The sequence below is a fragment of the Thalassophryne amazonica genome, chromosome 3 (assembly GCF_902500255.1).
Source record: "Thalassophryne amazonica chromosome 3, fThaAma1.1, whole genome shotgun sequence".
Taxonomy (NCBI): Eukaryota; Metazoa; Chordata; class Actinopteri; order Batrachoidiformes; family Batrachoididae; genus Thalassophryne; species Thalassophryne amazonica.
The window spans coordinates 46,557,410-46,572,202 of NC_047105.1; the positions used below are offsets into that span (position 1 = coordinate 46,557,410).

The window sequence follows — 14,793 nt, forward strand, 5'->3', positions numbered from 1 at the left end:
GTTTAGCAATGTTCAATTGCAAGGAATTTAGGGATTCCATCATCTACAGTCCATAATATAATCGGAAGATTTAGAGAATCTGGAGAACTTTCTACACGTAAGCAGCAAGGCCGAAAACCAACACCGAATGCCCATGACCTTCGATCCCTCAAGTGTCACTGCATTAAAAACCGACATCATTGTGTAAAGGATCTTACCGCATGGGCTCAGGAACACTTCAGAAAACCATTGTCAGTTAACACAGTTCGTCACTACATCTACAAGTGCAAGGTAAAACTATCATGCAAAGCAAAAGCCATACATCAACAACATCCAGAAAGGCCGCCGCCTTCTCTGGGCCCGAGCTCATATAAAATGGACAGATGCAAAGTGGAAAAGTGTGCTGTGGTCTGATGACTCCACATTTCATATGGTTTTTGGAAATCATGGACGTCGTGTCCTCCGGACAAAAGAGGAAAAAGACCATCCAGATTGTTAGCAGTGCAAAGTGCAAAAGCCAGCATCTGTGATGGTATAGGGGTGTGTTAGTGCCCATGGTATGGGCAACTTACACATCTGTGATGTCACCATCAATGCTGAAAGGTACATCCAGGTTTTGGAGCAACACATGCTGCCATCCAAGCAACGTCTTTTTCAGGGACGTTCCTGCTTATTTCAGCAAGACAATGCCAAGCCACATTCTGCACGTGTTACAACAGCGTGGCGTCGTAGTAAAAGAGTGCGGGTACGACTGGCCTGCCTGCAGTCCAGACCTGTTGCCCACTGAAAATGTGTGATGCATTATGGAGCGCAAAATATGACAACAGAGACCCCAGACTGTTGAACAACTGAAGTCGTACATCAAGCAAGAATGGGAAAGAATTCCACCTACAAAGCTTCAACAATTAGTGTCCTCAGTTCCCAAATGCTTATTGAGTGTTGTTAGAAGGAAAGGTGATGTAACAAAGTGGTAAACATACCACTGTCCCAGCTTTTTTGAAATGTGTTGCAGGCATCCATTTCAAAATGAGCAAATATTTTCACAAAAAAAAGTTTATCAGTTTGAACATTAAATACCTTGTCTTTGTGGTGTATTCAATTGAATATAGGTTGAAAAGGATTTGCAAATCATTGTATCCTGTTTTTTATTTACATTTTACACAACATCCCAACTTTATTACAATTGGGGTTGTATATATAATAGCCATATAATAAACAAATTATTAACCACACTTGCTTGTTCTGTACAGGGATATCAGACCAAGGTATTGACAGTATGGACCGAGCATCAGAAGTCATAGGGTGTGAGGCAAGGTACACCCTGAACAGGATGCCAATCTATCGCAGGGCCACATATAGACAGACAAGCACACACACACACACCTATGGTCAATTTAGACTTACCAATATACCTAACCTGCATGTCTGAAGCTCAAGTTCCCACAGGAAACCCACACAAACGTGGGCAAAACAAGCAAATGCCACACAGAAAGCTCCAGACAGGAAGCATCCCGCATCCCATGACCTTCTTGCTATGAAGCAACAGGGCTAACCACTAAGCCACCATGCTGCCCCAGTTTCATACAGAGACAAGTACTATTTTTTGTTGAACATGTTAAAAAAAAAAAAACACACACACACACACACAAAATTGTCTGCCACACCAAGAACGACTGCATGCACAGGGCATCATGGGATGTTGTGAAACACTCTATACAGAGTGGGAGGGAGTAAAAGAGGAAGAGAATTCACACCAATAGTGAAATCATGTGTGAATAGAGTTCTGTAATACTGGACACCACAGTATTTTTGCTTACTATCATCATACCATCAAAATGTCGTCACATCTCAACCCTACTTCACAATAAGAGGCTTCATTCTGCTGCTTCAAAATCAGTGTCACCAATTTCCACCCTCTCCAAATAGACAGCCTGCACAGCCCTGGCTACTGCTTCCATACAACAGCGCATTATTCAAACAAGTTCATTTCATTAAGTAACAGAACCTTTCCCGAGGATAGTGAGGTCTACATTTGAGACCCTTTTTGCTCTTACACAAACACTACACACGATGCCCCAAGACACAGCGCTGAGAAATACTGCTGCCAATTTACTTTAAGTCCAGGTTTCCCTGCACCTTCTGAAATAACAGCTCTAACCAACATCCCAGTAATACACTTGGTTGAACAATGGGCCACTGGATCTGCAACAAAAAAGCATCATAAGCAACAGACTTCATTACTTATTAATGTGGGTTACTTACGTTGAGGCTTGCGACACATCTTGTATAAGCAGCAGCAAGGGCAGACACAGCAGCAGATGAAAATGAGAACGATGACGACAACTGCACCGATCCCAAACACCATTGGTAATGGTGATACAATATAACTACTCTCACTGCAAGAGAAAGGAAGCAAAATTAACACGTTTACCAATAACAACTTTTGCATACAATTAACAAAGCAAACGTTTGCCAGTTTGAACAGATGTGTATGCTCAATTTAGCTACAATCATGAACAAACATTTCTCTTATGAATAAGGGATTATTAACCGACTGCAAGGTCCGTACGGGGAAATATCAGACCGACGTGTTGTCAGTACGAAAACCGGAGGTGTGATATTCTCGTACAAACCGAGCAACAGATGGTCCAGTGTTCTGTCGAATTGTGCATCTCGTCGCATAAATCTCGTCGACAGTTCCATCTCCCAATAATATTGTGCTATAAATACAGCGTGTACATGCAAATTTGAACTTTTTTAAAATTGAAAAGACACTTATTACTGTTGTATTTTCATGTAAAGACAAAACTGCGTTTCCTTCAGTCGAGTTGAGCATTCCAACGACATTGTGCTGTAAATACAGCGTGCACACGCAAATTTCAACTTTTTAAAATTGAAGAGACACTTATTACTTATTGCATTGTATTTTCATTCCTCGGTCGCTCGATCATGGAGTTCAACGCGGTAAAGAGAGGCAAGTCAACCCGACATGGGGGGTGAAAGTCTGGGTAGAGAGAATTGCGCATACGCAGTTACGCAGAGAGCTGGTCTCTTGACAGGAATGACATCTCATCAGAACACTGGTCGTCAACTGGTAAGCTTTCAATCTGTGTTTTTCAGATGCTGTTTAGATATTTATGGAGTATATTTATGTCCAACTTAGATATTTTACCTAATGTTTTTGTTTTCTGGTTTGTAACGAAAAGAAGCATTGTGGTGACTGTCATGGTAAGCGGTCCGGATATGGGAAAAAAGCAGTTGCAACAGTATCTGTACCTGCTATCACAAGAGTTATTACAATAGTGACTGCTATCATAACAGCAGTCACTATTGTAGTAATAGCAGTTGTGACAGTATTTGTGCCAGTTATTATAATTATTATAGTAGACACAGTTATTACAAGCAGTTGCAACAAAGCTCATCTCAAATGCTTAAAGTCACTACAGATACAGTTCTGTGGTGCGAGTGAACCATGAGTGAAATGGGTCTCACTACGTGAAAGCAAAGGCGTCTAAATTAGCACAGTACAGTCGCTGCAACATTTGGCTAAAACAGCACCACATACTGCTAAACACTTCACAGTTTATGCTCATTTCTTAAAAATATTATGTTGTAAAAACCACAGAAAAGGTTGCAAACAAGAATCCTATCATGTCCATAACATGTGGATTACATTTGGACTCATTTAAAAAGTAAAAATTCCAACTCAAATTGGACGGGTAGCCCGTCATAAAAATAAATAAAATACGTTGGTCATTGTTTAAGAGCCAGTATTTATGAGAGTCAGGCAGGTGGTGATTTATAACCCCTTCACATTTGTCCCAAATTTTGTTTATGGGTAGATTTATGTTAGAAACAAACAAAAAACACGTTTTAATCCTTGATAGGGTCTGCTTTTTTTTTTTTTTTTTTTTTTTTAGGGGGCCCTGGAAATTTGGGGCCAAAATGAGCCAAAATGGCAAATGCTCATATTTCTGTGCACCCTGAGTGAGCAAATTTGATTTTCATTTGTGTTCTATCAGGTATGGAATCTCCAAAAATGTGAAAAATTTGGCAGCTGACTCAGGGCACAATCCCCAGGCGGTGCTACAATCACTATTTTTTTGCAATTGTGCACATTTTCACAGGGGCGGTGTGGCCTGTAACCTTAGTTAGCCAAGGTCTTTTATGCATGTGATGATAAATTAGGACCTCTCCCTTTGATTTGATGAAAATTTTGGCAGCTGACTTTGGGTGCACAAGTATAGGGGGCACTTTTTGCGGCCAAAATGTGAAATCACCACTATTGCACACAGTGATTTCCCCATGTGCCCCAAGTCAAAAGTGATAAAATATGGTTCATATCATCACTCAGTATCTCTATTTCAGTGGTAACAAGAGTTTGGTGGCCAGTTTTGGCATTGACTCTTTTTGCACGAGTTTGTTTTGTTCACAAAGAGGCCAAATATGGTAAATTGGCAACTTCCTCCGATTTTCATTAAACTTGCAAAATTGGGCAAAAATTAACACTTTCAAATAACCATATATTTCATGAACCATTTGTCCTATTCTCATCATTTTTCATAAGAACCAAACTTTTTTTTTTTTTTTTTTAACAGTTTAGTTCCTATTTGGCAACCAGGTGGCAGCCTTCAGGCAGAATGGCTTGCCACACTGCACTTTAACTTAGAGAGGCCCCTTTACCCTGTTATGGGAGCAAATTTGCAGAGACAGTTATTACAATAGCGATTTACTACAATACCAGTTGCGACAGTATTTGAATCTGCTCCTGTAATAATTACTACAGTAGTGACAGTTATTCTAACAGTAATTTATTACAATAGTAGTTGCAGCACTTTTGCCTTGGGGCGCATGGAGAAATCACTTTGCGAAAAAGTGCTAATTTCGCATTTTGGCAGCAAAAGTTTCGTATTTTGGCGCCCCCTATACTTGTGCACCCAAAGTCAGCCACCAAAATTTTCATCAAAATCAAAGTAAGAGGTCCTAATCTGTCATTATATGCATAAAAGACATTGGCTAACTAAGCGTGCAGGCCACACCGCCCCTGTGAACTTGTGCACTATTATAAAAAAAATAGCGATTTGCAGCGCCACCTGTGGGCCAAACTTTTCGTGTTTTTGTAGAGTCCATACCCATTAGACTAACACTAATGAAAATAAATTTGGCTCACTCAGGGCGCACAGAAATATGAGCATTCAAAAACCTAAATTTTGTGATTTTGCCATTTTGGCTAATTTTGACCCAAATTTCCAGGAACCCCTAAAAAAAGCGAACCCTTTCAAGGACACAAATTGTGATTTCTGTTCCTTTCTAAAGGTGGGCAGACACTCTACGATATTTTTAATCGTTGTACTCGGCTGCAACTGTCCGACAAAACCGCAGGGTATAAAAGTTCAGAGCACACGATTTATATTCTCCACTATACGGCCTGATGCTCTGATGCGATCTGACTGCTCACACTGTACGTTCAAAAACCACACGTCAAACTCGTGTTTCCGGAAGCAAAACGCAAAAAGAGGCTTTTTTTCTTTTCTTTTTTCAAATTTCATTTATGTTTCTTATTTTTACAAAAAAAAAAAAAAAAAAAAAAAAAAAAAAAAAAAAAAAAGCTGTCGATGGGAGACATCAAATTAAAAAAAAAACAAATACGACTTTACATGAGTTGAAGCGGGGAAAAAAGAAACAGAAGCTGCTCTCTCAAAGAGATGATCACTGCTCTCTCCGGTGTTTGCACATCAGCTCGTTGAAGCTTGTAGCGCTGTTTCAACAGCGTGATACCCTCACGAGGGCCGACCAGAATATCAAACAGGTTTGATTTTCATCCGACCATACGATTGCCAATCAGGAGGTGGTCATGAGAGGTTAAACGCAGCTCGTTACTCCATGTATACTACACAATGCAGGACGCACTATTAAGCTGAAACTCTGCGCTATCCAAAAAATTCTTGCACGAGTGAAAAATTGGCTTAACGTATATCTACCCATAAAAATTTTTTTTTGGGGGGGGGGGGGGGGGGGGCAAATCTGAAGCGGTCATAAATCACCCTCTAATAGAAACCCGTCGGACTCTTACAAAAACTGGCTCTTAACATTACAAAATATAATGCTTCACTTGCGTTAGAAAATCTTTTTTACACCACATATAGCAAAAATATTTTGCAAAAACTTCAATGTTACAAATTAAGTTAATTCTCCAAATATTTTTCAGCCTGAGAAGACTATTTCCTGTTTCTGAACTGTTCCATGTCACAGCCAACAAAAAGTGATATTCACGGACTTGACACTAGAGCTCAAAAAGGATTTACTTATTGATTTAGAGCAGGGGTGGCCACGTTCGGTCCTTGAGAGCCACCTTCCTGACACTCTTAGTTGTCTCCCTGCTCCAACACAAGTGAATCCAATGAAAGACTCGTTAGCAGACTTTTAATGAGCCTTTCATTGGATTCAGGTGTGTTGGAGCAGGGAGACAACTAAGAGTGTCAGGAAGGTGGCTCTCGAGGACCGAACTTGGCCACCCCTGATTTAGAGGAATGACACAACGACCAAATGTATGCATTTAATTCTGCTGTGGCTGCACACAGAAAAACAAAGCTACTTCCTGTCAGAGAACAAGAATCAGTGTGCAACACTGCAACAGCAACGTCTCTTCTATGATGACACAGAAACAGAGATGGGTTGGGGGGGAGGGGGTGTTCATACATTGTCTGCCAATGCTGTTCTTTCTCACAACTAATATATTAAACATCACATGGTCACATCTTTAAAGTGATTGCACACAGAAGAGAATACCATAAATCCTGTTTATCCTCAGAAAGTCGCCAGAAACTGTCTTGACAGCAGTATCTGTTCTTGCAGGTTCCACAGCAAAATCCAATCCTGCATGATTGTGATGGATGATAAACATTACTCAGATCTATGTAGGACTGACAGTCACGGTCTCCTGCTGTAATAACACAAAGAGATAAGAGTTATTGTTACAAATGATAGCAAATCTCCAGCGGTGACTATACTAGTTGTTACGTTTAAAAATGAATATAACATAATGCTAAAATAGTCCTAAGCCCCATGAGCATAAAAATAGGAAACAGAATGCCAAATTTTGGACCTCTTAAAACAGGTTAAGGTTAGCCATCTTTGAACTTGTCCAAGGTCTGTGTCCCAAGAATGCTCCCTGTGAAATTGAAGACCCTGGCAGTAATAGGACTGGACTTATGCTGAGCATAGACAGCCGGACACAAGGCCTTCACAATACCTGATGGCCATATTTTGGCATTGGGTAAAAATTATGGTGAGTGAAAAAATTAAACCTATCATAAACCAGCCATAACCTGTGATTTAAAAAAGGTGACCGCTTGTTTAAAAGCAGACATGATGCAATATTTTGAAGATGTAGAACCATTTATTCAGCATTTTTAGTGCATCCAAGCACCACTGCTACAATTGTGAAATCTAAAAACTTTTTTCCTTTTTTTTTTAAAGCCCCTTTCACACCGGGCTTGCATGCAGTTGCGTTGTGATGCGTATCAAGTATGCCAGGAAATTGCACAGATTTAGTGTAGTCCCTATGTAGGCTGGCATACGATGATGTATTGTTGCGTTCCTAGTCTTGCTTACAGTTGAGTATGGTTGCTTACTGTATGCTTACTGCCACGTACGTAATCCTCGCCACTATTTTCCTGCCTCACATAGTTAGGGTTGGGTATCGAGAACCGGTTCTTTTTGAGGATCGTTAAGAAATTATTCAAACCACCGACAACAATAGCCTTTTTGCTTAATGAGTCCTTTATCAGTCCTTCAGAGTGGCCGTTGTTTTATCAAGAAAATGATCATTTCTCTATGTTGATTGCAGACCCTGCAGCGGGTCTGAAATCAACCACTTCTGCAGCAGCTCCGCTTGAAGCAATGAAGCAGTGCTCCAACTCGTATGAACTCATTGGTTCTCTGCCTCGGTGCTTTTCAGAAGCGGCAAGTCCACTTCTTAACCCCTCTCAAAGCTATTTAAAGATGTCAATCATGAGTAGGGATGGGTATTGATAAGATTTTATCGATATTGATGCCATTATCAATTCCGCTTATCGATCCAATTCCTTATCAACACCTCTTGTGAATTTTCTGTGTACTACAAGTAGGCTTTATGGGTTTTATATCTCAACATTTTATTGAGTCTTAATGTAAATAAATATGAAATTGGTCACTGGATCCTTGATCTCTGGACTGAAATAAAATCGACATGGTGGATCCTTGAGCTCTGGACATAAATAGAAATAAAATCTGTAGTTTTTGCCAAAAGCATTTCCTTTCAGACAGTAATGGCATAAATGTCACTCCATACCTCTGAGTTGAGCTCTTGCAGCCAGCTGCACTGCACGTCAGCATCAATGTAATTCATAAAGAACGCAGAACGTCTCATTTTGGGAGGAAAAAACATTTTAACCGATTGTAGTTTATTGTTTGTGTTACAACATTTGGAAAGAGGTGTCATTTGATTTAAACGGTGGTTCGCTTTGAAGTTATTAATTCCGGCCAGACTCCAACGTGACTCGGCAGAGAGCGGCGCAACATTTGGAGCTGTGTGAAAGGAACGGAGGACAATTCTCATTTCTTGCTGCAACAAGACAAGAGTCCCAGTTAGTGACTAAAATAAGGAAAAGGTTTTTTCAAATAATAAAATAGTTGCTGCTTAAAGAGCCTTTGATTTATTTAGAAGCGTTGCAGCAGGTGTGAGTTTGCAGAGATGACAGGTGAGCTGGACCCTCAGGACATTTAACCAGATGAAGGTCTCCTCTGCAGCTTCAATCTGAAATTGATGGATTTTTGGAGACACTTTTCTCACATTTTGAAGCACAGAGATGTCCTCTTCTTCCATCTGGCCTTCAGATTTTGGTATATTTAGGCTAACAAAGAAGGCCCTTTATAAGCCCATAATTCGAAAGCTTTGGGGAGGGCACGAACCCTAAGCATCCCATGAACCCCCAGCTTTTTAAGATTTTTTTTTTTTTTTTTACACTGAGAAAAAACCCTGCTGAGAACCCTGACCTGTTCTCTTTGCATATACAGTAGTGCAGTGTTGCGCAGACTTGCTTAAAAACGGCGTACTTTCTGCTTTCTCAATTTTTGCGTCCATCTCGCGTACCCCTTTGTGTCCCTCAGTGGACTGCCGTGTAGGGCAGCATAAACTCGGCGTAGTCTGTACGGCGCATTATGCAACTCTACGTAGGCCAGTGTGAAAGGGGCTTAAGAGATTAATTAAAATATATATATATATATATATATATATATATATATTAAAAAAAATACTAGCTCAGCAGGTATACACAGGGTCCAAGCCCCGTACACAGACTGCGTCGCAATACCTAGTGAGGATCACGTGACTTGTATCGATGCAGCCGGAAGATGTGTGCCTGACCCGCAGAGCCGCATAATCGATGGTGCTGTCAGGCAAACTCTGCCATCAAGAGGACTAAATTTAACTAAGACGTCCATACTTCTTCAGGATGTACAATGAATCACAGCCTTTGCTCCCACCATGTGCATGAAGTGTTGTGTGTCCAGGTTACTATGCTGAAATGCAGTCTGTCATTCTATACTTACAACCCCAATTCCAATGAATTTGGGACATTGTGTGAAATGTAATGTAATGTTGATGGTGACATCACAGATGTGTAAGTTGCCCATGCTATGGGCACTAACACACCCCATACCATCACAGATGCTGGCTTTTGAACTTTGAGCTGGTAACAATCTGGATGGTCTTTTCCTCTTTTGTCCGGAGGACACAATGTCCATGATTTCTGAAAACAATTTGAAATGTGGACTCAGACCATAGTGCACTTTTCCACTTTGTGTCTGTCCATTTCAAATGCGCTCGGGCCCAGAGAAGGCGGCGGTGTTTCTGGATGTTGTTGATGTTGATTGCATGGTAGAGTTTTAACTTGCCCTTGTAGATGTAGTGAGCGACAAACTGTGTTAATTGACAATGGTTTTCTGAAGTGTTCCTGAGCCCATGTGGTAAGATCCTTTAAACTATGTCGGTTTTTAATGCAGTGCGCCTGAGAGATTGAAGGTCACGGGCATTCAATGTTGGTTTTCGGCCTTGCCGCTTATGTGTAGAAAGTTATCCAGATTCTCTGAATCTTCTGATTATATTATGGACTGTAGATGATGGAATCTCTAAATTCTTTCCAATTGAACGTTGAGAAACATTGTTCTTAATCTGTTGGACTATTTTTTCATGCAGTTGTTCACAAAGTGGTGATCTTCACCCCATCTTTGCTTGTGAACGGCTGAGCCTTTTGGGGATGCTCCTTTTATACCCAATCGTGATACTCACCTGTTTAGAATTAACCTGTTCACCTGTGGAATGTTCCAAACAGGTGTTCTTTGAGCATTCATCAACTTTCCCAGTCTTTTGTTGCTCCTGTTCCAGCTTTTCTGAAATGTGTTGCAGTCATCCATTTCAAAATGAGCAAATATTTGCACAAAAACAAACAAACAAAAAAAAACTCAGTATGAACATTAAATATCTTGTCTTTGCGGTGTATTCAACTGAATATAGGTTGAAGAGGATTTGCAAAGCATTGTATTCTATTTTTATTTACATTTCACACAACATCCCAACTTAATTGGAATTGGGGTTGTATGACAATCACAATATCAGTCACTCAAAGGTGCTTCTTCTGAAGAAGGTTTAACCTGACTCATCCCCTGAGCAAGCACATTGGGAATAGTGTTCAGAAAAAAGAAGACTTCCACAGGAATTTTGATTAAAGCAAGGAACGTCAAGCACACCAGACTCAGTGTGGTGACTGTCCTTGCCCATATCCTGCACATCCCTCATTTACTTCTCTTCCACACCAGACTTCCTCATACAATACCACACCTTTTCTCTTGGCACTCTGTCATAAGCTTTCTTTATGTCCACAACCAAATGCAAGTGCCTCTGAACTCACTTATTCACAGCAAATGCTGCATCTGCAGTTCTCAGTCTGTGTGATTTAAAAGCTACTCATGCTGAAAATTATGGAAAATTCTTCTTTGAACATTGCTGGTCTTCAATGGATAAGTTGTTGAGCTATGAATTTCATGTTAATGACTCTGGTTATCTTCTGTATATTAAAAGCCAAGTGGACTCTGTGTACCTCTATGCGTGCGTATGGCTTCGATCATGGAAAAACTGAGGAGAGCTGACATTTGCCATATGGTATGCTTATGTATTTTGGGTCAAGGATGAATTCCGCAAAAACAAAAAATTGATAGGACTAATATTTTGGGGGAAATTATGGCTATTATCTCACAACAGTGAACTCACAGTGATAATTACATTCTGGACTCACAGGCCATTCCGAATCATTACAGAAACTTTGCATAATTTATTACCACCATTTATGTCAGCTACCTATTTTATCAACCTTACCCAACCTAGAGCCTGTGGATCCCCACAGGCAACACGTTAGTGTTTTTTATTATTCTTGTATTCATGGTTTTGTCTGTAAAATAAGGAACAACATTCACCTCATCTCAAAATGACTTTTTACCCGAGGTCAATATGGCTATTGGGTACTGCGAAGACCTTGCGCCCGTCCCTCTGTGCTCAGCATAAGTCCAGTCCTATTACAGCCAGTGTCTTCAAATTCACAGGGAGTAAGTATCCTTGGGACACAGAACTTGGACAAGTTCAAAGACAGCTAACTAGGGCTGAAACAATTAATCGAGTAACTCAAATAATTCTGATTACAAAAAAAAATGTTTGAGACAAATTCTTTGCCTCGAGGTTCATTTAATGCAGTAGTACATACACCAGACCTGTGTGTTTGGCACTGTAATACTCCCAAAAACAAATAAAGAAGACCATAGAGCATGCATATAACTAATGTAAGAGCTAATCAGTGTAGCAGGTAATGTTACAAGCTCACAAAGCCGCACGCTGAGTAAAATAAAGCCTTTAAAGAGAAAGCGGTTCAGTGCTGATCGTCTGAAATGGACTTATTGCGCATTTAAAGTGAAGCAATGTGTTTGTGTATATATATATATTTTTTTTTTTTACAAACACGGTTTGGTCCACTGGCTGTGCTCCACCTCAGCAGATGAAAAGCAAAAGCACAAAAGTGCAAAAGCACTTTAACAAAATCATGTTTAACGATTTAAAAAAAAAAGCCTATATTCACTTGAACAAAAAGTCATACATCAAACAAGAATGGGAAAGAATTCCACCTACAAAGCTTCGACAATTAGTTTCCTCAGTTCCCAAACGCTTATTGAGTGTTGTTAGACGGAAAAGTGATGTAACACAGTGGTAAACATACCACTGTCCCAACTTTTTTTTTTTTTTTTTAAATGTGTTGCAGACATCCATTTCAAAATGAGAAAATATGTGGACAAAAACAAAGTTTATCAGATTGAACATTAAATATCTTGTCTTTGTGGCGTATTCAATTGAATATAGGTTGAAGAGGATTTGCAAATCATGAGAGAGAGAGAGAGAGAGAGAGAGAGAGAGAGAGAGAGAACCGTAAACTTAAAACTCTGCATGATGGCACAGTGACATTGTGCCACTGCTTAGGGAGAGCCCTGCCACTATTGATATTGCTTAAAAACACAAAAGTACTTTTTATCCAATTAATCAATAAAATAATTGATAGGATACTTGATTCCAAAAATATTCGTTAGCTGCAGCCCTACAGCTAATCTTGATTCTGTTTCCTATTTTTATGCTTATACGGCCAAGCGTATTGCCTTATTTTTTTATTTGAGCAAAGGACCAAAAGCTAAACATACACAATGAAGCAAAGCTGAGAAAAACACCAAATTATCATATTTGATAATGATGATGAAAATTAAATTTTATTAATTACTAAAATAAGTGTCAATTATAAAAATATGAGCCAGCTGCTATACAATAAAACATGTAAACCCCAAAACAAAAATTTAAAAATCACATATGGGTTCCTTTTTTGTGAAGAGTTGCATTTATCTTCACACACCTGAGATGCCATTTTAAGAAAGATTCAGCAGATAATTTCTGATTATTTAAAGTGAAGCTGGACTCTTTTTACCAAGAACTAACAGAAGAGAGCAGATGGAATTATTGTAACCTTATTTTAAAACAAATAAAGAAAAATTAAAACACTTGTCAGTTGGTGGTAGTAGCCATATGTCATTGGTATGTTCTGCAGTTTGCAAAGGTGGAACACTCTGGAACTGGATCGAGACTCTATCCAAATTCTGTTTCTGCATAAGATTTCTGGAAGTGCACAAAGACAGGGCATGGATCCCAAAGTATTGTTCTAATTTCGACACTTTTATAAAATTCAGAGAAATTAACCACCAATCCTACTCCTAAACATGGCTGCTACACAGCAACTCAGAGCCTCACCAGAAGCACAAAGTTGTTGTCGTCTTTCGGCTGCCCCCGTTGGTTCAGGGTCACCACAACGGATCCAGTACCGGTGTCGTAGACGGACCCCCCCCCCCCAAAAAAAATGGTCCACCCTGCTTTCACTGCACATGCGTCATTTTGGACCACAGCAGCTCGTCTAGACGGAGTCTCTTCACCCAAAGCAATCAAATGGATTAATGCGATTATTAACTATCAGATGAACGAGGCAATAATTGATGAGTCGCTACTGATGTTTTGAAATGACGGAGGCGTAGTGAATCTGATCGCTTCCTCCATCTTTTATCATAAAATAATGCTGAATTTATGTGGAAATGATTGTTGTACAAAAGGTTCACATACCTGTCACTGAGATAGATGATGACTGGAGTGCAGTTTTAAGAAGAAACGAGGTGATAGTTGGTGAACCGCGGCTGATGCACAGAAATGATGCATGCACAGTGAAGGCAGGGCGGACTGATTTTTAGGGGGGACCGTTCAGTCGGCGACACCGGATTGGGATTTGGTATTTAGGCCAGATGCCTGTCCTGACTTAACTCCCAATCTTCATAAAATGTCTCCCATCCAAGTACTAACCAGGACTGACCCCACTTAGATTCTGAGATCTGATGAGACCAACACAAAGCAGAGCAGCTGCATCCAGAAGCACGCAGTGATCTTCCGGAAATGGTAGTCAGTTTTAGAGGCACAAAACATTCCAAGTTTGTCCACATTTGTGTTCTCAAAGTCAGTCATTCAGGCAGTGCCACCCGGTGACCGAAATAAGCTGGTTTTGGATTCTCTCTGGCTTGTTTAGTCGCACTAAATTTAATTTACTGACCACTATAATCTCACCTTGGGGAATAAATCTCATCTTTCTAGACCTTCATCTGGCCACAAGAATTTGTTTCATATCTTTGAAAAATGACCAAATTGCATGTTTATCTATGGAGTTCTGCAATGTTTTCACTGACCTGCCAGGAAGGAAAATATAAATTTAGACCTAATTTCGCCTGAACTGACATTTGCCCGACCATGAGAATACCACAGGGAACAAGTACACATCCTGAGTCCCATAGTAGTTCAAATAATTTTCTATGTGCAAAATGTATGAATAATTTCCCCAAAAGCGCCACATTAGGTATACTGTCTTAGCCCAAAAGCTAAGAACAAGAACAACAAATTAATTTAAAGTTATAGGAAAATGAAATTTGAGTAGCTGAATGTCTGGTATTATTAAATTGCGTTGTTTAATATTCTTGCCATATATAAAAAGAATGAATAATTTCACAGTTATTTCGTCTTTGGGGGAGTCGCATGTACTGGGAAAGTGAAACTTAAGAAGCTAAACTGAAATAACGTTTCTCGGTGTTCCTTAATAGTCATTAAATAAGAAAACACACACACACATACATATATATATATACATATATATATATATA

General features: G+C 39.7%; 1 protein-coding gene across 1 annotated transcript in view; it reads right to left on the minus strand.

Moving 5' to 3' along the window:
• Positions 1-14,793, minus strand: part of LOC117506645 (protein shisa-5-like) — a 28,495-nt gene that overhangs the window by 13,340 nt on the left and 362 nt on the right. Inside the window, exons 2-3 of the mRNA XM_034166172.1 lie at positions 6,769-6,922; positions 2,242-2,375 (exon numbers count right to left, since the gene is read on the minus strand). Coding sequence (XP_034022063.1) covers positions 2,242-2,375; positions 6,769-6,922 — 288 coding nt within the window. The remainder of the gene's footprint in view (positions 1-2,241; positions 2,376-6,768; positions 6,923-14,793) is intronic.